Genomic DNA, 23,834 nt, shown 5'->3' with positions numbered 1-23,834 from the left:
GTCATCAGTGAACTATTTGGACAGTCTGTGAAAGGGCAAGAGCAAAACTCTGTGCAGGTCAAGCCCACTGAAAGACACTGGCATTTGGTTGCATCGTTGCAGTTTCCGTCTTTACAGTAGAGGTGGGTGATGTCTCTAACTTCTTTAGGTGCTGGAACATCACAGGTTCAATGCACCCATCTTCTCTGAGTCTCCATCCTCTACCAACTGGGTTCCAGAGAAGAGGTTTGACCAAGTCTAACAAGGCTCTAAGCACTTGTAAGTGCCTTGTACCAAACAGCAGTGTGGCGTCACAGCCACCTGGTCAAACCTCTTCTCTGGAACCCAGATGAGTGACAGTGGTGTGTTGCAGTGGTAACATCATGGGGGGCTAACCACCCCAAAGTGCCCACAGGAGATGCCCTAACCCCCAGAATGTCTACCAAAAGCAGTTCATGTTCCAAATGGTTGCTGCTAGAAAAAAACAGCTTGAGAAGAGCTGGAGATTCAGTGAGGAGTGGGCTCATTCCCCCTCACAGTGTTTGTTTTGTTAGATTGCCATTTGTTTGATCTAAGACAGTCATTTAATTTGTATCGTGTTAAGTTATAGTTTTATTAAAAGGCTCATTAAGGTCAAACTGCAATCCTGACTCTTGGTCTCCTGTTTGTGCTATGGTAAGGTGTTATCTTTCAATTTCAATCTTTTGTTTCCATATGGACTGTATAGTACAAGGTGCCATATGAAATGTTTCATTATTAAATGTATCTTATATTTGAATTTCTCAACATTCTTCCATAATAAATTATGTCAGTGTTCCATTTTGGACACCTCATACATTGAGAGAAAGAACACCCTAATTTGTCATGCTATATTTACATACATAGATATTCATTTTTTGCATGTTCGCCTATTTTAGGTATGTGTTTATAGGTCTCTATTTATTCCATACATCAAGATATTCACATCCAGTCTTTTCTAGTAGGTAATGCAACTTCCTGACTACAAACATGCCAAGTTTCAAAGCGCTCAGAGCTTGTGATTGATCTGCATTAGTTTCTATGCCTTAACTCCCATACGGACAGGCTATATTTTAGTCCTTTTTTGGTTTTGGGGTGTATTACAATATCTGTTAATTTAACAATCTTAGCAGTAAAATATTTTTAGCCAAGAATCCATTTCATATATGGGAGACCTTAGAGATGAAAAAAAACATTGTTGGGTTTAGTTCTACCTCCGTTAGGGGTATCTCAAAAACTAGCCTACTAGGGAAAAATCCATTTCTCAGTCTGGAAGTGAGGGCGTAGATGGAAGGAGTTCAAAGTAACTGACGGATAATAATACACCTGTTCGACTTCTGAGCTCCAAGAAGAGCAGAAGGAAAATAGTAATGAATAGGGAGCCATATTGATCTGAGGTGTGACATTTAAAGAGGATCCAATATTTTACATATTTAATAACTTGATAAATATTTGTAAAAAAAAAAAATTTGGTAAGGATTTGGTATAGAAGTGAGACAGGTGTCTGCCCTACAATATGGTGGCATCTGAATAGATGGACAGTAATTAAGTTATCAGCTGAGGAATGAGTAAAAAAAAAAAAAGTCTTCAAAGCCTTGAAGCTTTTGTTATGGTGAGAGAGGTTTTGCCATGTAGAGTCAGAGAGATACATCACATATTTATTTGGTATTTACAGAGTCAACAGCTGTAAGACATGTCGGTTTGTGAAAAAATAGAAGAAAACTCCATTCTTGTCTTTCTAGCGTGCACAGAGGAAATAACCACACCCAGTGGCAGTTATTTTCAGTTGCAATGTCCATTTATTACTTTTCTGTAGTACATAGCTATGTACATGTATGCTTACAAACAAGGAAAGGTCTAACAAGCAGCCATACACAAACATACAGCACACATACCCCATTCACATGTGAGCAAACCTTAATGTTCAATCCTGAACTTAAAAAATCCACCCTTAATCAGCACTTACTTATCATTCCTGTAAAAAGTGGACACTTTTAGGTTTCTCCCGAGATTCAAAGACCGAGCCTATCTGGCACATGAATGAGAAACATTTGTGCAGCTGTTAATTGTTAGCGAATGACAGACACCAGTGAGTCATTTCCCAGGGATATGAGCACATTTTGTAACTGAACTGATCTTACTGGAAATCTATTCAGTTGCAAGAGCTCCAACATGTCAAATTTCCCACAGAGAGTAAATGAAGCAGCTCCACAAAGTGCCACACTAATGCATAAACATGTAGCTTTGGAAGAGTGCTAGTTTTCACATTAACCAGTATGTGGTTTCTTTTATTTAGTTCCTTTGATTATTTACGTAGTTTATTGAAGTGGTTTTAAGGGGAACTATACCCAATTTGAAAATTCATAGGTTATTCTTATGGTCTAAGACAGTCCAAAAATATTAGTAAACATGAACAACTCTCTCCCAAATCCAAAAACTAGTGTTAAAACTCAAATTTGTGATGTCATACAATAATAAAGTCTGGAACTGCTCCATAGACAATGAATTGGGTTAGATATTTGAGATGACACTGAGAGCACATGGGTACATTTTCTGTTTCAGAACTGAGAACACAACACGAGAATAAAGCTTGTTTGGGTATAAAAAAAAGAAAACAAGCATTCATTGACTATGGAGCAGGTCCAGACTTTATACCTGATGACATCACAAGTTTGAGACTTACTTCTCTGGTTTCTGGCTTTGAGAGAGAGTAGCTCATGTTCACAAATATTGACCATGGAAATAACATACTGGAATTCTTAAAAGGTGTACTAAGCAGCATTTTCCTAAAAAATGTATACTCATGCAAAAGTAATCTACTAATTTACTTTCGACTGGTACTGTAGGTCTGTAACCCCCAGCGCGCGGGTGCGCGGGTGCGCGCGCGCGCACGCACGCACGCACACACGCACGCACACACACACACACACACACACACACACACACACACACACACAATGAAGATCTGCACATAAGCAATGTAGCCAGACCATACTCCAGCACTGACACAGCACTGCGGAGATAGGTAGGTCTGGCTATGACTCAGACTCAGACTATGTGTTGACAAACAACAACCAACAATGGCTGCTTAGTATATGCTACTTTTAATTTAAATGGCATTCCTCTATAACTTTGTTAATCAACCCCATGATTACATCCAGACTGAGATGGAAAAAAGGAAAACCTTCCAAAAGGCTTTTGTATATGAAACGTCCGTCCACTGTACCACAGTAGAGAAGAAAGTGGGAGGAACATGGAATGTGCAATGACAGCTCTGCAGCAGCATTCACAGTCTAAACTATCCCTGTATCACCCCACCTCCTCTTGAAGTTATATGGACTCCACTGCTCCACATTTTAGCAGCTGATACCCACTCACTCATGTGTAACCTAAGGCCATGAAGCTTCACCTTACTGATGGAGGGCAATGTACAACAAGAGTTACATAGATTAAAATGCTGTGCAGAAACTAAGGTGCCAACTCCATCCCCCACCCACACTTTCTCAAACATACACAAAAGGCCATAACACACACACACACACACACACACACACACACACACACACACACACACACACACACACACACACACACACACACACACACACACACACACACACACACACACACACACACACACACACACACACACACACACACACACACACACACACACACACACACACACACACACACACACACACACACACACACACCAAACTGCGTTGGATCTGTATCATGCATTTATGCAGGGGAAGCTCAAATGACTTACCATTTCCTGCATAATTCAAAGTGTTACCGACTCACCTGCATCCCAAAGTTAGCAGGGAGAAGGAAAGTATAACTGAACAATTTTATTTCTTTGTGCTTTAACAGTAAACTGGATGACTTGGGCAATAGACATTTTAAAATTAAAAAAGGACTTTCATTATGACTGAGGCCTCAAATTGATTGAAAATAAAAATGGATAGAAACATAACCTTTCTAAACTGGGAACACATTACAATGCAATGTGGCTGATTCTGACCACATTAGGTAAATAAGCATCTTCAGTTATATTTACTGACACACAACCCATAAGCACATTTTCCATCACCAGTGTCCTTGTGGTAGCGCCTGCCAGCGTTAACCGTTTCCCGTGTTTGCTTTAGGTCTGGTTTTATGAACATGTTTGCCACAGGACAGGATGCTGAATGAAGAGATACCTAACATATGCAAACACATTAAATGAGCCCAACCCTTGTGTATGTTTTTAATTCCATCCTTGAAATCACATACTTCACTTTGACATAATTACTAAATGCATATGGTCAACGTTTGTCATAAGTCTAATATAAGAAGTGCAAATACCACTGATTTGTATCAATGGTTTGTTAACTGGTCTACTAGTGCTTTGGCCAATAATCTGAGATCTCACTGTGACTGAGAAAGTCATGAGGAGTCGATAGCTTGAAAGCAACAGTCGACCAGCTATCGATAACATTAGTGACAAAAGCACATACTGTATTTCCTCTGTCATATCTGTGTTATACTGGTTCGACGAAGCCCTTATGCTGACTGACAAAACAAACACAGAACAGATTTCACAAAGCTACGGGACGATCAATCCATCAAACGACCAATCTTATTTTTCTCACAAAAGGTCTTTACAGACAGACAACTACGGGCCTGGGTGCCTTGGTCCAGTGAAGGCCTGTGGTGTGTCTGCAGAACATATCTGATGTCCGTAGTCTCAAGTCTGACGTGCAGTTCCAGCAGTCTTTAAATCACACATCTGCATCAGTAGCAGTTTTGCAAGCAGATATGACTCTGCAACAGTGTGTGTGGAGTCATACCCTTTGTAGACATGTCAAAGCATCTGGTAGATCTTCTGAAGGGCGTTTCTTTCCTCTCGTCTTGCAGTGGGACATTATAGCAATCAGGCTTCAGCAGTCCATTAAGCACAATCTGCAGCCTGATGATGGTGGTCACATTACCTTAATCCTATATGGTGTGAATGGGAACGGTTGTTTGTGTATTCACGCATATAAAAGAGGATCTTGGAAATGTCATAATCATATCAGTTTACCATCATCCCCTCCCCTTGACTTCCCTTTACACTTGTATCCTCATAACCCCCATTGTCCGTTCCTGTCTTTTACCGCTCTCCTCGATCCAGCTCCTACCTGCTCATCCTTAACACTAACACTCTGTTCATTCCTCTAATCCTGTCCAGCAGGCTAACTTGTGTGTGTGTGTGTGTGTGTGTGTGTGTGTGTGTGTGTGTGTGTGTGTGTGTGTGTGTGTGTGTGTGTGTGTGTGTGTGTGTGTGTGTGTGTGTGTGTGTGTGTGTATGTCAGTTGGTCTCGTAGGAAGAAAGCAGCGCGGCGTCCACAGGCTCCATGCAGGAGGGGCAGGTGAAGGATCTCATCAGCCAGTCATCTATACAGTCCATGTGATAGATGTGCATGCAGGGCAGGAACCGAATGGGGTCTCCGTACACAAAGTCCATCATACAGATGACGCACCTGTGTAGGTCAACACAGGTACATTTTGTTAGGGATTGGATATGGACAGCACAGAAATGCAGAAAAAAAATGGAAGTTCAATAAAAAATGATTTTGCCACTTGACACTACATCGACTTGCAGTGCATTATTCAATTTAAAATGTGAAGGACAGTGCAAGTGTCTACAAAATACAAATACAGTAGGTTGAGTAGAACTATTCATAGGCATTTATTGATATGAAAAAGTACTCCACTGGTTTTAACCATTACCATTTGCGAACAAAACTTTAAACAAGTTTTAATCATGCACTAGACTATAAAACATTTTTTATAGATTGTATAATACACACACTACTTTTACAGCAATGTGCATTACTCTAAAATGCCACGACAATTTATGCATAATGTATAACCATCCATCTCTGTATTACAGCAGGGCATGCACACTAATTATGACAAACTAAGTTCTCACGTCAACATTTGAATTTATTTGCATGTGACAACAGCCAAGTTTAACTTCATAGGTTATTTTGTGGTTAATGGTTTTGACTTCTAAAAAAGAACAGACAAGCACCTCAACTTCAATCAGCACATTCATTCAGTCGTCCAAACCTGCTTCTTTCAGCTAAGAAACATTTAAAAAATTAGGATAGTTTTATCTGCCAAAACTTGGAAACAGTCATACATGCATTCATTTCCTCCCGGTTAGATCACTGCAATGCACTTTTCTCATGTCTCTCACAACAAAACCTCAGTAAACTTCAGTTCATTCACAATGCTGCAGCCAAACTCATTACCAGGTCCAACAGGAGAGAACACATAACACCATAAAATCACTCCTTTGGCTCCCAGTCCGTTTAAGAGTGGATTTAAAAATTTGAATGAGCACCTTTAAGGCTTGTATGTGGATAGCTCCAAAATATTAGGGGTGGGAAAAATAATCGATTTTTAGATGCATCGCGATTCTCTCTAGAACGATTCGATGCTCGATTCTGATAAGTTGATTATCAAAAAATTATAAAAATAAAAATATGTTTCTTTTCTTTTTTTTATTTGTTGATTTTTATTTAAAAAGGTACTGTCTCCAGACAAGTACAAATCAGAAAACAGAGTGACTGAAAGAGGATGGGATAAACAACAACTTAGAGTTTAGGCAAGAGTGCAGAAAAAACACCCCAAAAAGGCCAAAAGAAAAAAAAAAAATTGAATTTTGTATATATACACATGATCTAATAAGACATACATAAAATAATTAGGTAAAACACATATAGGCTGTTCATCTACTTTATCACATTACATCTGACCACCTCATGTTTCATGTTCTAAGAAGCCAATTATTCCCCTTAAACATGACTGAGCCTCCTGGGCGGAGTGATATGCTCGCAGCAAGCCTGTCTGAGAATATAGTTCCCGGTTTGTTTACGGATAGAAGACGGCTGTGTCTCATGTTACGTTGTTTTTTGTACACGCTGTGACTCTACAAATCACAACATGTAAATAGGAACATGTTGGCGTTATTTTGTCACAATTCGGAGCAGTAGGCTAGTTGGAACCAGTTACCTGCAGGATCTGTGCTGGGCTAAGCTAATGCTGGAGCCGTCAGACAGCGTTACAGCACGCATGGAGATGAGAAGGGTATGTATCGACTTGTCTTACTCTGGGGGTTACGGTGAATAAGCTAAATTCCCAATAAGTCGGCGTGTTCCTTTAAGCATCAGTAGACACAACATTTCATTAAAACTTGTGTGTGACAAATATATGTCAAAATCTAAGCATTGTCTGGCTGCTTTGTCTAGGAAGTGATTAGCAAACTCTGGAGTAGCAAACTCTGATTTATATGTATATTTTTTTTAAATCACGCATGGAAATGTACATACAAAAATTGTTTAGAATCCAATCGTTGGCCTCTGAATCTGAATCGAATCGTGAGGTGCCAAGAGATTCCCACCCCTACAAAATATATGGCTGAACTTCTTACCCCATACGAGCCAAAATGTGACCTGAGATCCTCTGGTAGGTCACGCTTGGTCACTCCCTGTTCAAAACTGAAAACTAAAAGCGATCGGGCCTTTTCTGCTTGGGGCTGCCAGTTGTGGAACGACCTACTGGAGGAGTTCAGGGAAGCCAACACACGTCTTCTTTTAAGTGCTTTATTAATAAAGTTATTATTATTATTATTATTATTTGGATAATATTATTCCAGAAACTTGAATCGATTCAATTTTAGACAGTGAATTTAGATCATTCTATTTAAGGCATTTCCTAAGACCTACAAACACCCTGCTTAAACACATATCACTGCAGTGAAGCAGTATCTCTCCCAACTGTGTTACTGTGTGTAACTCCCGCTGCTGAGTCTGACCCCGGCGTTTCTACTCACTCTCTGATCTTCTTCTCAGAGCCATCGCGCCCTGGGTCGTACACGCCCTTCGGGAGGTGTTGGATGAGTCCGATTCGCTGTGCGATGCGAACCTGCTCCTCCTCTGTCAGCTGAGTGGCCAGTCGTGCTTGGCTGGGTGTTGGGTGATAGATAGGCACATGGATCTGCTCCTGCACAAAGAGAGAGAGAAGAGCACATAAAAAAAGTCAGACTAAATAACTGTCTTCTGTGGAGAGTTTACAGAGAAGTCGCGATTACTTCAACATCATGCTTCATGCAGACACCTCACTAGCAACCTTATTTCTATTTTTCTGCTGCTCTCACACTGCAGCTCCAGGAAAGTCATAGTCAAGTGGTTGGAGGTCTGGTTTACGGCAGGAAATGGAATATGAGAGGACTTTGTAGATACCCTGCAGTACGACTAATATTCTAGTTTCATAAATCTCTCTCCACCTTTAATTCTACCATTGTGAGATGTTATTCTAAGAAAAGCAGAAGATGTTGTTCTTGTTATTACTTTCGGTGGAAGTCAAGTCGGGTAGGCAGATGAACCACAGGCTTATGAAACTTTATGGCACAAACACGTTCTATGAGCTGGGACAAAAGTGTTTATGTTTTTTAGGGAGAGACGGAAAAATGTCACCACCTGCCAGGTAAGCCTTAGTATGGAAATCCCTCACTCTGAAGGGCATTTCACTTAGTTTCACTACACAATGAAGGTACTCAGTTGACTGTGAGAGTCTCCCAATCCAACACACATTCTTTGTTTTAATATGCAATTATCCCGGATGCAATATAGGCCGGCAGGACTGAAACTAGCACAATAACTATTGTCAATAACTGATGTAATCTATGATTGATTACAAGCCAACAATATTTCTGGGCATGTTGTGGGATTATGATCACAGGCAGTAGGTGGTAGTGTTTTCACATGCCTTGTGCAAACAGCTGCTGCAGCAGAGAGCTACACGGCTGACTTGGCTGGAGATAAGAAATGTTTTCAAACTGGTGCATGATAAAAAAAAAATATATCTAACTGGTTAGCTTCATTGTAGCTAACCAGATTTATAAAATGGGATTAATAAAACAATTTCACTTGACTTGGATACAAACACCACTGAAGTCACTACAGACTGCTTATAGCAGGAAATATCTATTCAAAGTGTGGAAACTTGACTGCACTAAATTTTAAAGCAGCCAACCCCCCTCCTTCTACACTTTGTCTTCAGTTTGACCCAACTAGAAACTGAACATGAAAAGTGTCAAGATGATAGTCTTTCATTATGTCTGTCATCAATCTTTTGATGCACTAAACCACAAAAGAAGTTTAAAGTGTAATGAAAGTAACATCAAATCAAAATGACAAACAGGAATTTCAGTATCAGATCGTAATGAGTCAATTGAACAAAAAAAATTGACAAAATTCCTATAACCACACCCCCAAACCACTAAAAGGACCAAAAAAGCTGAAGTAACATGCTTTAATTTCCTGTAAAAACAGACTGCCATACATGGACTGAGAAAGAAATGGCAGTGATAGGACAGATTGATTTACAGTTTGATCTGTTCTGTCTAGTGTGGTCCTCCTTTATATCCTTGTATTTGATAAAGTAGATTCATTTCAACAGTAGAAAACAGTTACATAAATTCAGGGGAGAATACGCATGTATATATACAGTATATATATTTTTTCTTCTTTTTTCTCTGTATTGTGCACTACCTACATCTATATCTTCCTCCTTTCTAAACACAACTTGCAATTTACTCAATTCTCTCACTTTGTGGTCTATGACTGTGCATCTTCCTTCCTTCCTTCCCTTCCTCTAGCCTCATGTGTTCTTATAGACTCACTACACACTCCTTTGTGGTGTGGTTACTAATTCCTCGTCTCCCTAAGTGAGCCCAAAGCCTCAGCACACTGATTCTCTCCTCCTACAGCGTGCCAAACCTTCATGTCAGAAAACTGAATCGCAGCCCACAGCAGGGTCATAGATTAGGCTAAGTCCACTCTAATGCCATTGAGTGAGCTCATCATTAACCACCTGTATATCCACACTCCATAGATGACCTTTACATACAAGCCCCAAACACTTGAATGAATGCAACTGGAGATAAGACCAGCCGTAGCAGGGGAGAAATCTATCTGCACCCTTTAATAAACATGTATGGCTGTGTTGCTGATCTGCCTGCATAAAATAGCAGGTAAAGTAACTACTGTGCTAAATATTGGTGTTCCACTTAAGTCGCTCTCCTTTTCCTTCTTCTTTTTGGCTGAATGGTAGTAGGCAGGGTTTATAAGTTAATTCAAAGATGAGTGACAAAATAAAAAGGAGGAAGGGTTACATCTTCATGCTTACTTGACATGCTTTATGTTTACCTGCCTGAACACTTTGAAGACCTTTGTTTAAATGCTGGTGCAAATACAGTAAGTCAGTTTGCCTTTTAATTGTAACTAAAAATGATAATATATTCCTGTTGGCTGGTTTGTGATACAACGTTAATTCCAGCTGGTTATTTTGTGCATTCACACTAAAACAGTAAACTGTTCCTATTTAAATCTGAACACATTTTGATGCAAAGCTTCCAGTTTCTTTTACCAATGACTGGTGATTTCTTCTATTCTTATTTACTGTTGCTCAGAGGTAGCTTTGTCTCTTAGAATTGTCAGTCTGGTTGAACCTTTGTGCAGCATCTATGTCTTTTGCAAACCCTTTATACAAAATAACATATATTTGTAAAGAGGACTTTCTACAACCTAAAAGCATTAAAGACCATTTAAAAATATAGAGTAGTCCGCTCAGCCATCTGACGGTACCCAATCAAGCTTTTGTGGCTGGTGATTCCAAACTTAACAGTATTGTAGTCTCATTTTAATTCTTAAAAAGCTTTCTTTCTTTTTAAATGGTTTTCAAGAAAATTCAGAACGATGACCAAGCTAGCTGTCAGCCTCTTAGCACCTCAACATTTTATGCCATGACTTTAGTAGTTGAGGCTATCTGCTGCTCCCCTGACAGCCACTGCTTTCTCCCGTGTCAAAAAGAGACGACAGCCAGGCAGCAGCAATAAAAGCTATGGACAGGGCCTCAGAGGGGGGCAGCAGCTGGACTCTGTTTGTGTTCCGGTGGTTGACTGTGTAGTGGTCAGCAGTGTAATTGTTGTCATATGCCTCTCCCTTCCTTCATACATGGCGTGTCAGCTGGGCTGTGACCTCAGGTTGACCAAAGGGACAACAATCACAGAAATGGAGAGTGAAACAGAGGGAGTAGGCAAGGGTGAAAGGGGGACTAAGGGGGGAGCCAAAGTACAGACCCTGGTTTGCTCTGCCAAGCATGCTGTTGGCTGCTGAGCCGGGCACAGCAGCAGAAAACTGTCAGCCTGCCAGGCCCAGACTGCTAATAGTGAACGGGGAGGAAGGTGAAGATTGTAGGAAACAAGGAATGAGATTAGATGCCCAGTGAAAGTGAAAAAGATAGATGGAAAGGGGAGGGATTTAGGCCTAGCTCTTCCATTTTCAGTTCAGAAAAAACAAGAGTGGGACAATGAAAGATAGAGGCACTGTCAGCCCACAAGTTCAATAACAGTTAACAGCGTCAGCTTCAAGAGCACACGCGGAAATGGGTTAGAACCACACAAGCCCCTTTCACTTCAACATCACTGGATCAATTACTGTATCTAGGCACGGTGCTGGTATTTGGCATCTCCTCTACTGATATAATCCACAATGTCACCACATTAAATGACTGTTCCAGAAAGATTTGAAAAGTGTTTCTACTCATTGAAGATCAGTAACATGTTGGAAATTGCAGGGAGTTCTGAATACCCTCAGAAGCTGCCAAGTTGGTGGATTTTGAAACTTACAATTAAATGTCTCCCCAACTGGACTAAAAGGGATAGATTTTGGGTGGAATATCACTACAAGCATCACAAGAATGCCTTTAAAAAAGGGAAACACAGTGACCATTTTCCTCCTGTGCTTCCAGAGATAGCATCACCTTGATGGCTACGTAAAACTGCATTATGCAAAAACATAATCCGTTGCATGCTTTTGTATTTGTGAATATCACTGCTTTATTCCTAGTCAAGCCATGATGTAACATTTACAAAATTGGTCCTGAGCAGGCAGACTGCTACAGTAGAAATGTATATGTGGATGTGGGAAATGGGTTGCAGACAGGCAGATGACTGGGCAAAATTCCTGTTTTTAAACACAGTAAGAACAGTTTAGTGACAACATATTGCAAATACAAAAATGCATTTTGTCTGCAAATCTTCCAAACCTTCATCAATCAGTACAGAAAATATCTAATTGACAAATGTGGCTGCATCTTTTGTGCAAGCTAAGCAGTGTCAATATGCACTTAAAGAGAAGAAACATGAAGCATTAGCAGGCTCTGAAATCTTAGCCCTCGTTCTAGAGACTGCAGAGTAACTAAATCTTTTAACAAGACTTGCAGACACCTGCGGTGCGCACAATACAGGCAAATACTATGTGCTCATTTGATCACACAGACATGCACATAGATAACAATGACAACAATGGGATTAGCATCACAGGATGTGTTTGTTGATGTGATAATGGGACAGGCTGACGATAAACAGTATGTGTGTATCGCATTTACTTCATCAGCCTTGATGTTGGAGCGTTGATATAGGCTACGGGTATTAACCCTAGTATTTAGACATTAACACATGACAAAACGCTTACACAAAGTATTCACTGTAGCCACACAAAAACTGTGGATAATGAACATAATGGATATATCTTGGTGGAAAAGGGAAAAGTGTAACAAGGTAAATAATAAAAAGTAATCATATATTTTTTTTATACAATCTTATTAAAAATAAACTATCAGGGGAGTCTGTACCACATTATATAGACCCTTTACAGCCTTTCGATTATGCCACTGTAATATAATGACTAAAACTACCTTGACCCCTCTGATTATATGAGCCAACTGTCATTCGAAGGAAGATGAGAACTTAACTTGGAGTCATGGAGAGACAAAAAAGTTATTTGAGTCCTGGTCCTTGTGGTGCGTGCTCAGAAACAGCAACCCTATGTGGCTGTGTGCCAGCCAAAGCTCACAGTCTATGTCACTGACCTGCAGTACAATGGCTTGTTTGTCAGCAGCACCGCCTCCCCCACGTCGTCCCCTAATGTTTCTTTTACCATATGAGGTCAAGATGGTAGGTAATCTGGGCTCTCTGATGGGGTGTATCGTTGCCTTACAAGGCTAAAAACCAACACTACCTCAATTAAGTGACGTAGTTATGCCTGTGGTGAAGTCAGTGGCACTTAACTTGAACTCATCTGCCTGACACATTACTGTTATCTGAACACAGTAAAGAGGTCATGCTCTTTTCCTGCCTTTCCTGATTGTAGCATTATAAGAATCATACCTGCAAACTCAGAAGGGCTGAAAAAGGTGACACATTTTATACACCCCCCCCCCCCTTAAAAAACAACCTTAAAACTGGTCTAGTGGGGAGTAAAAAAAAAGCCTGTTTTCTCTTAGCATTAGACAACCTTAAATGATCCGCCAGAGCAGGTGTTTCAATCACTTGTTAACGTTAAGCCAGACACTAATGGATCTTGTTTCATTATGTGTTCGTTTTCATTTCGCTCATATCTTACAACAAGATATACATTAAAAATCAGATAACAATACCAATGCAGTGGAGGAGATAGCCTTGCCAAAATCCTTCACATTGAACTAACATTATAGGCTAACACCACAATTCGCTGATCTTACGTTAGCGGACAAGCCAACTAGCCGACAAGCTTGCTTTCCATGTTAACAATGTTAGCTGAAAAGCTAAAGGAAAGCTGCACCAGGGGCTTTTCAAAGAAGATGCTGCCGTTATCTTGATTGCGATTGGCCAAATGACTTGCGTGACATATCACCAAAGATGTTTTATTGTGAAGACCGCAGTAGGTTTTTGAAACTCCCGTATATGGGAGCCTACTGACGGTGCTTTCACACCTGTACTTCAGTTCACATGGTTGCTTTTTAGATCTGGTCTGGTTAGTGTTCACACTAACTTATTATACAAACAATGAGTTGTAAATATGTAGTCATTAGGACTGACAGGTAAGTCATTGATTCAACAGTTTTGGTCTACATGGACCAACGTGGGGAAATCAAATGTCGGTGACTGACATCAGGTCACACTGCACGTCACTGAACCTTTCAGTACGCGTTTATTTATTTTCTGAGGTGTCACAAAGAGCTTACGACGAAATAGCTGATTAAGAGCATTATCAGTTTATACTGCATACCATCCTCATGTTAAGAATAATGACCAGAAACCATAACACTGTAGTACCGTAATATTAGGGGGGCTGGGGGTAGCGGTGTTCCATTTACTGCAGAAGTCGGAGGACGGAACTGGGAATGACGTCACACCCGAGTTAATCGTGTTCCAGTTACAAGTGGGAAAAAACGGGGGTAGGGGGACTCTAGCCAGGTTAGCCATTGTTAGCAATACCAGTCTGTGGTATTTTGCATATGCAAAAACCGTGGCAACATGTCCATAGATTGTTCAGCTGATTTATTGAGATACAAAATAAAACAGAGGTGCTAAAAACAGTATATTCATACAGCTTTTACTAGTGTTGATGCTCTGAGCAGCCATGCTGGACTGTGAGGTTGGGGACTTTCCGAGTGGGAAATCCGACTTCAAGAGGTGTTCCAGATGATATTTCTGTTTAGTTGATTTGCATTCTAGAACGCAGGAACTGTGTGGTCACTATTAGGGATGTCACGAGAACCGATACTTCAGTACCAAAATTCTGAAAACGTGCCGGTACTCATTTTTCCAGGTACCGGGGGATGCAATCCTTCCGGACCTGACGGGGGCAGTATATACCTGCCTGACGTTAAAAATGTTCTAGAGTGCTGCTAAATGCTGAAGAAGAACACCGACCAGCACGTTAAAAAAAAAAGCGAAACCGCCTCTCATCTCCCTGTACGGCTTGACCACATTCAGCTTCTGGCTTTACCGTACATCTACGGCGGCAGCTTTCACGACTTCACCTGGAACTCCCAAACCACAAGTGAGTCTATTTCTCTCTGCCGTTGTCTAACACAACCTAACGTGTGCACTGATAGCGCTTGTTTTAACGGACCTCTACAACATCAGTTAACTTTAACCAGCCCGGTTCTTTGTGAAAAACGGCCACACCATAACAGAAACTTGAAACTAAAAGAAAACACTGAAAGAAGAGTGACATAGATACCCCATATTTAAATAAAGGAATTCATGTTTAATGTAAAGTATTATTATTTCCTAACTTTTTTATTTATTTATTTATTTATTTATTTTTTTACACACACCGTGGTATCGACTTTAGTATCGAGTACTTTTGTTGGTATCGGTACCGAATACTAGATTTTTGGTATCGTGACATCCCTAGTCACTATGTTACATGCTGATGCGCATTCATGTTACCATGGTTACCAAATATTAACATACACTTATACAAATGGCGTATCACTTCCTTCACAGCTTCCATCCCCCATGCTTTTCCTCATCTCTACTCCAGGTTTGATAGCTAATTATAAACCTCTGAAGCAAACTTTTTTTCTCCCCATTTCTTCTGACCAAGCTGGCTGAGCTCAAACCAAACTGCTGACTGCAAGCCCTTTCATCTTGAGGGCAAGGCAGGTGGTTGACCGGCTCTGTGCTCTTCAATTGTGTGTGTTTCCCCTACAGTCAGTGGCGTGCACCATCTGAAAAGAAGATTTGGCCTTGGTCTTTGAGCAGAGCAGCAGGCACTTATTTGACATGTTTTAAATCATTTCTTTCTTCCTAGGCCTCTTGTTCACACAGAAGTGAGAGAAAACGAAAGACCAGCTAGAAAGTTACAAAGCTAGAAAGTTCAGCTACATGCAAACACACAAAAACCTCAGCGACTCTTTTAAAGTCTTCAAGGTGTTCCAGCCAATAAGGTTAGGCCATACAGCTCGCTGACAGCAGCATAAAGAACTTTGTGCCAAACCGAATGTGAACAATAAAAACTCCTGTCACTGCTCCCATCTCTGAGGCTTACAAGAGAGACAGGGGCATTACAAGCCATACCAGGGGGCCACACACACACACACACACACACACACACACACACACACACACACACACACACACACACACACACACACACACACACACACACACACACACACACACACACACACACACACACACACACACACACACACACACACACCTTATCTCTCTCAGCCCAGTCTCACAGCAACTATTCAGAAGTCGTGTCACCAGCTGCTTTCCAAATCACCACACTCAACACATAATGCATTTTATGCAACACACTCACTAAGCACACACACAACTGACACAAACAGACCTGCACCTCCCTCAGCTTCGTAGTCTCCCCAGTTGATACGAAACAAACCTCAACACAACTCACACACACACACTCACTCACTTTGAAATCATTTTGACAAGACATTACATGGCCCACTAGCCTAAGTGGTTGGCTCAGAGCTGATCTCATCCATTTAGCTTGCAACATCCACCCTTCCACCCTTCCTTTGTGTATGCAGACCATAACTTCATGGACTGCAATTTTCTGATATTAAGCTAATTAAGAAAATTCTAAACCAACAGTATTCAAAATCTGTCGTTTCTGATGAAATTATCTCAAACAAGGTTGCAGCTAGTTTTAAACAGTGGCAGCCTCTGTAGTGGGTAGACTCAGCTCCAGATGCCGTAATTCACCCTCCTCTGACTCACCGCTGACTTTGGATGGTCTGATCTGCGTCAACGTGACAGACGAACTTAAGTAGCAGCAGAACTTTGTAACCCTCAGGGTTAGTGTCTGATGAACACGATGCAGTTAAACTATTCATACGTGCAGCCGTGCACCGTGTTTCGATGATATTCACTTCATTGAAATTTTCAATTACCGCCCCCCAATGCACTGTCTTCTACAATTAGTTAACAACGTGATTAGTTGCATGTTTTACATGTAAGCCTGAAGTGCTGCTCCTGGTTAACCTGTGGTTGCTATCATTTCCAACTAGGAATGATTATGACAGCAAAGTGAGTCAGATCCAGGCAACCTGAAAGAAATCCTCTATATCAGCTTCCTGAATGCCCAGGAAACTACCTTGTTGTTTCCACAGTTCAACAGCTTCAGTTACTAGCTATTATCACATTTGAGACTGAATCACAGATCATAAACAGTGCCGTGAAAAGTTATATGCTTGCCCCCTTCCTGATTTATTCAATTTTTGCACATTTGTCACACATTGTCACTTCTTCCAACAAAAAGTCAAAGACAAGCCGAGTGAATTTCATGTATTGAAGGAAAACAGTGATGCAACACCAACTGGCCCTGTGTAAAAAAAGTAATTCCCTTTTTAGTTACTCATTCAACCAATTAATTAATTAAACCGAGTGATAATTGGGTTCAATTAGACTAAACACAATTAGGCTTAATTACTGCTAGCCCTGCTGAATGCAAACATCACCTCAATATATTATATACATTGTGTTGGAAGATCTGAAATAATTAATTGTGACAAATATGCAAAAGTAGAATAAATTAGGAAGGGGGAAAATACTTTTTCATGACACTGTATAAAATAGAGAAGACCCCAGAATTCAGCACTTGAAATACAAATCTTAGTTAATTAAATAATGTTGCTTATGTTTTAGGGCTGCTCGATTATGGGAAAAATCATAATCACGATTATTTTGGTCAATATTGGAATCATGATTATTTAACACGATTACTCATTGACTTCTGGGATGATGTCGCATTTTTTTGTTTTAAAAACAGTTAAACAAATCAACAATGAAAACACAGTGAACTGTGAAACTACCCTTAATACTTTTCCCATTTAACTTTTTCTTCCTTTTCATTCATAACACAAGAGTCTAAAATAAGAGTTTACTTGCTAAACGTAATGTGCAAAATAATCGTTTTTATCGATTACATTTTTATTGTGATCGTTAGAAGCCAAAATCAAAACAACAACCCTGGTATGTTGGTTCAAATTCATTGTCTGTCTTCTGTATTTTCTGCAGCTTAAGCCCAGCCAGAGCTCATGTTGTCTTTGTTTGGGATCTCCCTGTTGGGATTGCTGGCATCATGTTTTTCACCGTGACTAGCAAACCTCACCCTCTGGTATGAAGGAGAGACCCCCAGCACAGTGAGAACACTGGCCTTTACACGTAGGTCCATACTTGACAGCTTTTAAAAAAACGCCAACTTCAATTTCAAGTTGAGTATTAGTGGAGCCTTTAGTCCCCTTTCTAACACATGCAGCACTTCCAAAGTGTGTTAATCTGAACTGCAAGCACACACCAAAATGGGTGTTGTGGTCTCAGGCTGTGTTCAGATGGTGAAGGGGCTGATTACTGTGGTCACCAGGGAGAAAATAGCTGGCAGGTCTGAAAGAGCCCTTTATAAGTAGGTTTTAACTAGTTAGTTAACCCTCTTGTGAAACTCTGTCAGTAAACATACTGCACACAGATTTCTCAACATAACCGTAAGCTTAGTTAGAGCTCTTCCAAAGAAACTGAGTAATGTTTATATCTCCTCTATGATACCAGAGTTGGCTGCTTAGGTGTAATTACACACTGTTGTATGCCAGACATGACATACTTGTAGCAAACTGGACATGGATGCATAACAAGGACTCATGTTCAGAGATTATCTTTGACTGACTGATGCAGGCACTCGGTGAGTGACATTCCACTGATAATAAAATAAGTGATTTCAGCTTTTAAGATATATAAATATATAAAACAAAAAAGAAAAAGGCATATTCCTTGTTGATTTTGGTTTTTTAAAGAAATGTATTGATAATTACACAGATAAGATAAAAGATAAAGAACCACCGATCTATAAAGAACCAAAAAATAACATTGAGCCAACCGATAACAATTAGAAGCAGCCGGAGATTTCCTGGTCATATACTGTATGGTAAAAGTAAATTAGATCTTCGAAGGGGAAACCAATAATCTGTGTTTATGACATTTCAAAATCAATCTAATACCTTGAGACTTATTTATCTTGATATCTATTTAGAAACAGAGAATCCAGAATTTAAAAAAATCTATTTAATCAATTATGAATGTAACATTGTGCTTTTCAAATTATAGATAATAGATTGAGACAGTGGGGCAAATTTCCCTCTTTACTTGTCATCTCTGTTGGCAATAGTTACATAATTAAATACTTCTCTATAAAAAAAAAGCTGTCATGACCCGTGATCGCCTTCAGTTTCCCATGCTGTAAAAACACTTATCTTAAATCTAGTGATAAGGCTTGGCTTAGCCTAGTAACAGGTAAACTCTGCCAAGGCTTCACATAACGCATACCAGACGGTCCTTAACATAGAAAAACACACAAGAGAAGTGTGGTTACACCATGAATCATATTTACAGCTACAACATGGCCTGTATGTTTGCAGCTGATCTAATTCAAGAAATAAGGACACCAGACAAATAAAGTTGCTGCCCTGGAGGGGATAAGTGAAAAGAAGCAGCTGAGCAAGTTATGAGAGCCACTCTTTCACATAACTACAAAACTCCCTCTTTAATGGAGAACTGTTCGTAGCCTACTGTTAAAGTGAACTACACGCCATAATAGATGTCTGTGTGTTTCTAACGCCACTTAATATGTGGCGCTATCATATTAGCGAAGGATGAATCATAATACGATTTATGGGAAATGGTGGACAGAGACAAGACCTTCGGATAAAACAAAGCGGATTAGTATCAAAGCCATGACGGGGTCAGTGGGCTGGGTTGCTGGCCAAGGGTGATGTTGGGTCTGTAAACAGCTGATCTAGCCTCACATATTGTTTTGTTTAACACCTTGGTGTCTCCTTTTCTATCGGCTACAGAAAGGCAGAACTGGGCCAGACATGCCACACATCACACAAAAACATCTCACTTTCAGATATTTAATAAATGTGGCTAATTTCAAGACAAAAACACAAAGGCTAGCTGGTCATGTTTTATTCCAGTTAACAGTTGGTTAAAGTTACCTGATAGGGGGGCGGTGGCTCCAGGTCGGGGTCAGCACCGTCTCCGTAGCTGGCACGGTCCGACTGAGATTCATGTAGCAAAGAAATATCATCCGAGGTTGGGGACTTCAGACAGTTTCCCATCTCCTTCCTTCGGTCAAACTCTCCCCTATCTCGGTGTCGCTTTACTAACGCTACTCAGCGGGATTTCACGGGCCAATTTCAGAGATAACGTAATGTCAGCAGAAGAGAAGGCGTTTCTCCATGCACAGCTGATGAGGCTCCTCTCCCAGACGACGGGAGGGCTTTAACAAAAACAAAACATCCCTCTGCTAGCAGCTAACGTTAGCCACACAAAGAACTAGCTTGCACAGGGATATAAGATAGCACTCGTAAAAGAGCATCTAACGTTACTCGAAAATAAATCACAACCACACAGATGTTTTTTTATCCGCGGAGGTAGCAAAACAAAGACAATATTAATATCCTTCATGTGGATGGACAAACCTCATCGTAGTCTTCCTGTCTGAAGCCTCCCTGGCTGTCAGGGACTTTCCAGTTTGCAGCTGCCGAACAACGAAAAAAAGGTGGGGATGTAGCAACACGAAGTCCTGCCCCATCATACAACGAACCAATGAGCTTTTAACTACATCCAGGAAGCTCTTCTCGGCAGCCAATCAAATTCGCGATCACATTGCTCTTAGCTGAAATATAAACAGAGCTAAAATCGATAAATGAGTCTTTATGATTGCAATTTCTGGGCAGTTTTGCTATTACCAGTACAGTACCAGTGTATACTATTCCAAAGTCCTTTGTGTTCTTATCCCTGGCTGCCGTTGCCTTGCATATCAACAAGATGACTTTACTGTAGCTAGAGGATTAGATCACACGTATGAGAACAACGAGTGCAAAGATTTGCAAGAAGCAGTGCCGCTGTGTTCTGTAAATAATACCACTTTGTACTGTGCACATTGTAGGCCTACTTCGTGCTTCTGTTTGTGGTGCACAAATGACAAAAAAGACAACACAAAATGGGATGTGTTTTTTTTAGTTGCTTATCATTTCATCTTAAATTACAATAGAAACATTCAGTATGTACAGGAATGTCATTCTGCTCAGTAGTAGCCGTGCCCAAAGAAATACGCTGCTTGTAAACATCAGAATGCCACTAAATTTGGTTAGTTTCTTTCAACTATATCTGCAAAACCAAAGGGAGGAAAAAAAGAAAAATAAGCTTAATTATTTATCAGAAAATTAAATATAATTTGTTATTTAAATATTTCAGAGAGCTGTTAAAACAATATTAAAAGTAAATTTCCTTTACCATTAAAATGAATTGAAACTGACTCCTAGTCATCGTCTTGAATCCCAAACCTTACTCTAATCATGAATAAATCATCAGTGCTCTAGTTCCAACACTTGAGACACCATCTGAGTTTGACACTCTGTTGCCGAGACACAGCCCTTCAAATAACCTCACCAGCAACACGATTAGAGGTGACCCCTTTCTTTCTGTCTTATCATCAGTCATTACAAGTGTTTGTTCATATACAGATTAATATTTGACACAGGAGCGTGGTTATGATGTTCATGTCCTTTTATAGATGGTTGTAGTCAAGCATGGCTGATACAAGAGCAGCAGAGGACGTCCACAAAGCAGGAAGACTATGGTGGTTCCCATTCAGACCTTCATCACTCACTAAAGATGCAACAGGCGGACAAGCACGCAGTCCTTTGCTGCTCGGCGTGAATGGCCTGTTTGTTCAAGCTCAAGTACTGTTGGAGCCTGTCCCACACAGCAGGAGGAGAAAAGGAGGGAGTCTGCCTTTCAGAAAAAAGACACATTCAACTGTCCTCTTAAAACGGGATAATTTGTGCAAAAGGTGCCATTTACGATATATAAATGTAAAGGACAACTCTCACTGCAACTGATTCTTTGACTCTGGAGAGTTTGCATGGCTGGCTGGTTTCCCAGTTCTGTGCAAAAGTCATTACATGTAATGGTTATTGTAACAGGATTGCAGATTGAATTATGTCTTCAGAAGGAGACTGAAATAAAGTATCCCATATAAATGTGTGTCTTTCGATGGTATGTTTTAAGGAAAGGAAGAAAATTTAAAATACACAATGAAACTCACTCTGAGAAACACAATCAACCAAAGGTTATGTAGTGTAAACGTGAATCCAACATATAAAAATTCTAATCAGGTCATATTGATTTTGATCAAATATCTAAATATGGGTGAAACCTGTCAACCAAAATCTATAAAATAACACAGTACAAAACAGTCTCATAGTCCTCATCGACCATGTGATGAGTTGCATGATATAATATGTACCTGATGTCAAACTATGTCAACACATATTTATGTGTCATAAATATGTCATCTCCCATCTCAAGTTATTTTATCAATAATCACAAAATTACATTAAATTAATTAATTAAGTGGTGTGGGAGCTTTGTAAAAGGTATGCTGCTGGCCAGGTGGAGTTAGTATCAGTAATTTGTATGGCGGGTTTTTGGTACCATGGCTCCATTAGATCCAACCCTGCCACCCTGAACTGGGCACATTTTTATTCTGGGGTAGGAGTGGAGGGAATATGCAATTTCTATTCTACACAAATGTCACCTTGTTTCCTATCCTAGTGGGCCCCTTATGGGTGGCCACAGTGCTAAACAAACAAAGCAATGGTTCATAAATATAGGCACATTTCTCAACATCTCTATTTCAAATCACAAAAGGAGGTGGCGTTCATCATAATATATCTCTGAAAGAGGGCGTAGCAGACCTGCCTTAGCCAGTCAGGGCCACACAGAACTGCAGTCGCCCGAAAGGGCAGCACAAATGAGAAAAACAAGCATCCATCTTCCCCTACCCTTCTGATGGGAAAACAAATTGCCCGCCCAAATGGGTGGGGCTGGGCTGGTCTGAGTGTATTGTGGGACTGCGGAAACAGAAACTATCTCTGCTCTAGTGTGCCCTCCTCTGTCTGTTATGGGCTGGAGGGAACATGGATGCCGTTCTCCCCCATGCCCTTGGCCTTGTGCAGAGCAGCCTGAATACGGAAGTGTGTCCGTGATTCCATTGAGTAGTTTTTGTAATTTTGCCTGAAACAAAGCAAACAGAGTCATTTACAATCACATCAGAGGTATATCTCAGTCTAAATTCTTATTTCACTCATGTGCATTGTTATAAACCGATAAATCACAAGGATGGTTTACAATCAAGTCAAACCAAACCTTGTCGTTTTTTCTAACTCTGATTGTAAGATTTATTAAAAACCACAAAGTTGAATGGGTGAGGCATATTTAATAAAAAAAACAATGTTGAAAGTGATGATGTGTGGTTATACACTGTGTAAAAAATATATACGGCATCTTTTCATTAAATAAAAAGAAAGTGGAGAATCTTTGATTTAAAAAGCTTCTCCGTGAGTGCAGATTATTTTAACATGTTTTGCTGGTTGACAGACTTACTTTGCCGTTTCTAGGAGTCTTATAGCTTCAGCTTTTCTTCCTTGCTCCAGACACAGCAGGCCATGCTCCAGCAGGGCATTAGGAACCAGGTAGTGGTCATACTTGATCTGAGACTCACTGCAGATAATGTCGAAACACAGTGGTTACAGTATGTGTGGAGGTGAAGTCAGTATGAAAGAAAGATTAAGGGGGGCCATCTGGGACATTATTTACAATTAACTCACACACATACAAGTGAAATGCTCTCACACACTCTAGTGAAATGCTTTCATACACACTTGTGAAAAATTAAACTCTCACATACTATACTGAAACATCACACACACACAACTGAATTGCTCATAAACACTACTGAAATGCTCTCATAAACGCTACTGAAACGCTCTCATAAACGCTACTGAAACGCTCTCATAAACACTACTGTAATGCCTTAGGCACAACACTGAAAAGCTCTCATAAACTCTACTGAAACCCTCTCACGCAATACTGA

General features: G+C 40.3%; 2 protein-coding genes across 3 annotated transcripts in view; both read right to left on the bottom strand.

Annotated features, from left to right (window-relative positions):
- Nucleotides 1–4,235: 4,235 nt before the first annotated feature.
- rnf11b (ring finger protein 11b) lies at nucleotides 4,236–20,445 on the bottom strand. Its single transcript, XM_039812087.1, has 3 exons — nucleotides 19,888–20,445; nucleotides 7,865–8,034; nucleotides 4,236–5,504 (listed from the first exon to the last, which is right to left on the bottom strand). The coding sequence occupies exons 1-3, from the start codon at nucleotides 20,008–20,010 to the stop codon at nucleotides 5,333–5,335; spliced, it is 465 nt and encodes a 154-aa protein (XP_039668021.1). The 5' UTR covers nucleotides 20,011–20,445; the 3' UTR covers nucleotides 4,236–5,332.
- Nucleotides 20,446–20,898: 453 nt separating this feature from the next.
- The window catches only part of ttc39a (tetratricopeptide repeat domain 39A), a 31,942-nt gene continuing 29,006 nt past the window's right edge, over nucleotides 20,899–23,834 (bottom strand). For both annotated transcript variants that reach the window (XM_039812084.1, XM_039812085.1), the window contains 2 exons: nucleotides 23,345–23,461; nucleotides 20,899–22,975 (listed from right to left, as the gene is read on the bottom strand). In XM_039812084.1, coding sequence (XP_039668018.1) covers nucleotides 22,861–22,975; nucleotides 23,345–23,461 — 232 coding nt within the window. In that variant the 3' untranslated portion in view covers nucleotides 20,899–22,860. The remainder of the gene's footprint in view (nucleotides 22,976–23,344; nucleotides 23,462–23,834) is intronic.

The sequence above is a fragment of the Perca fluviatilis genome, chromosome 9, assembly GCF_010015445.1.
Source record: "Perca fluviatilis chromosome 9, GENO_Pfluv_1.0, whole genome shotgun sequence".
Lineage (NCBI taxonomy): Eukaryota > Metazoa > Chordata > Actinopteri > Perciformes > Percidae > Perca > Perca fluviatilis.
This window is presented reverse-complemented; position numbering and strand designations above follow the sequence as displayed.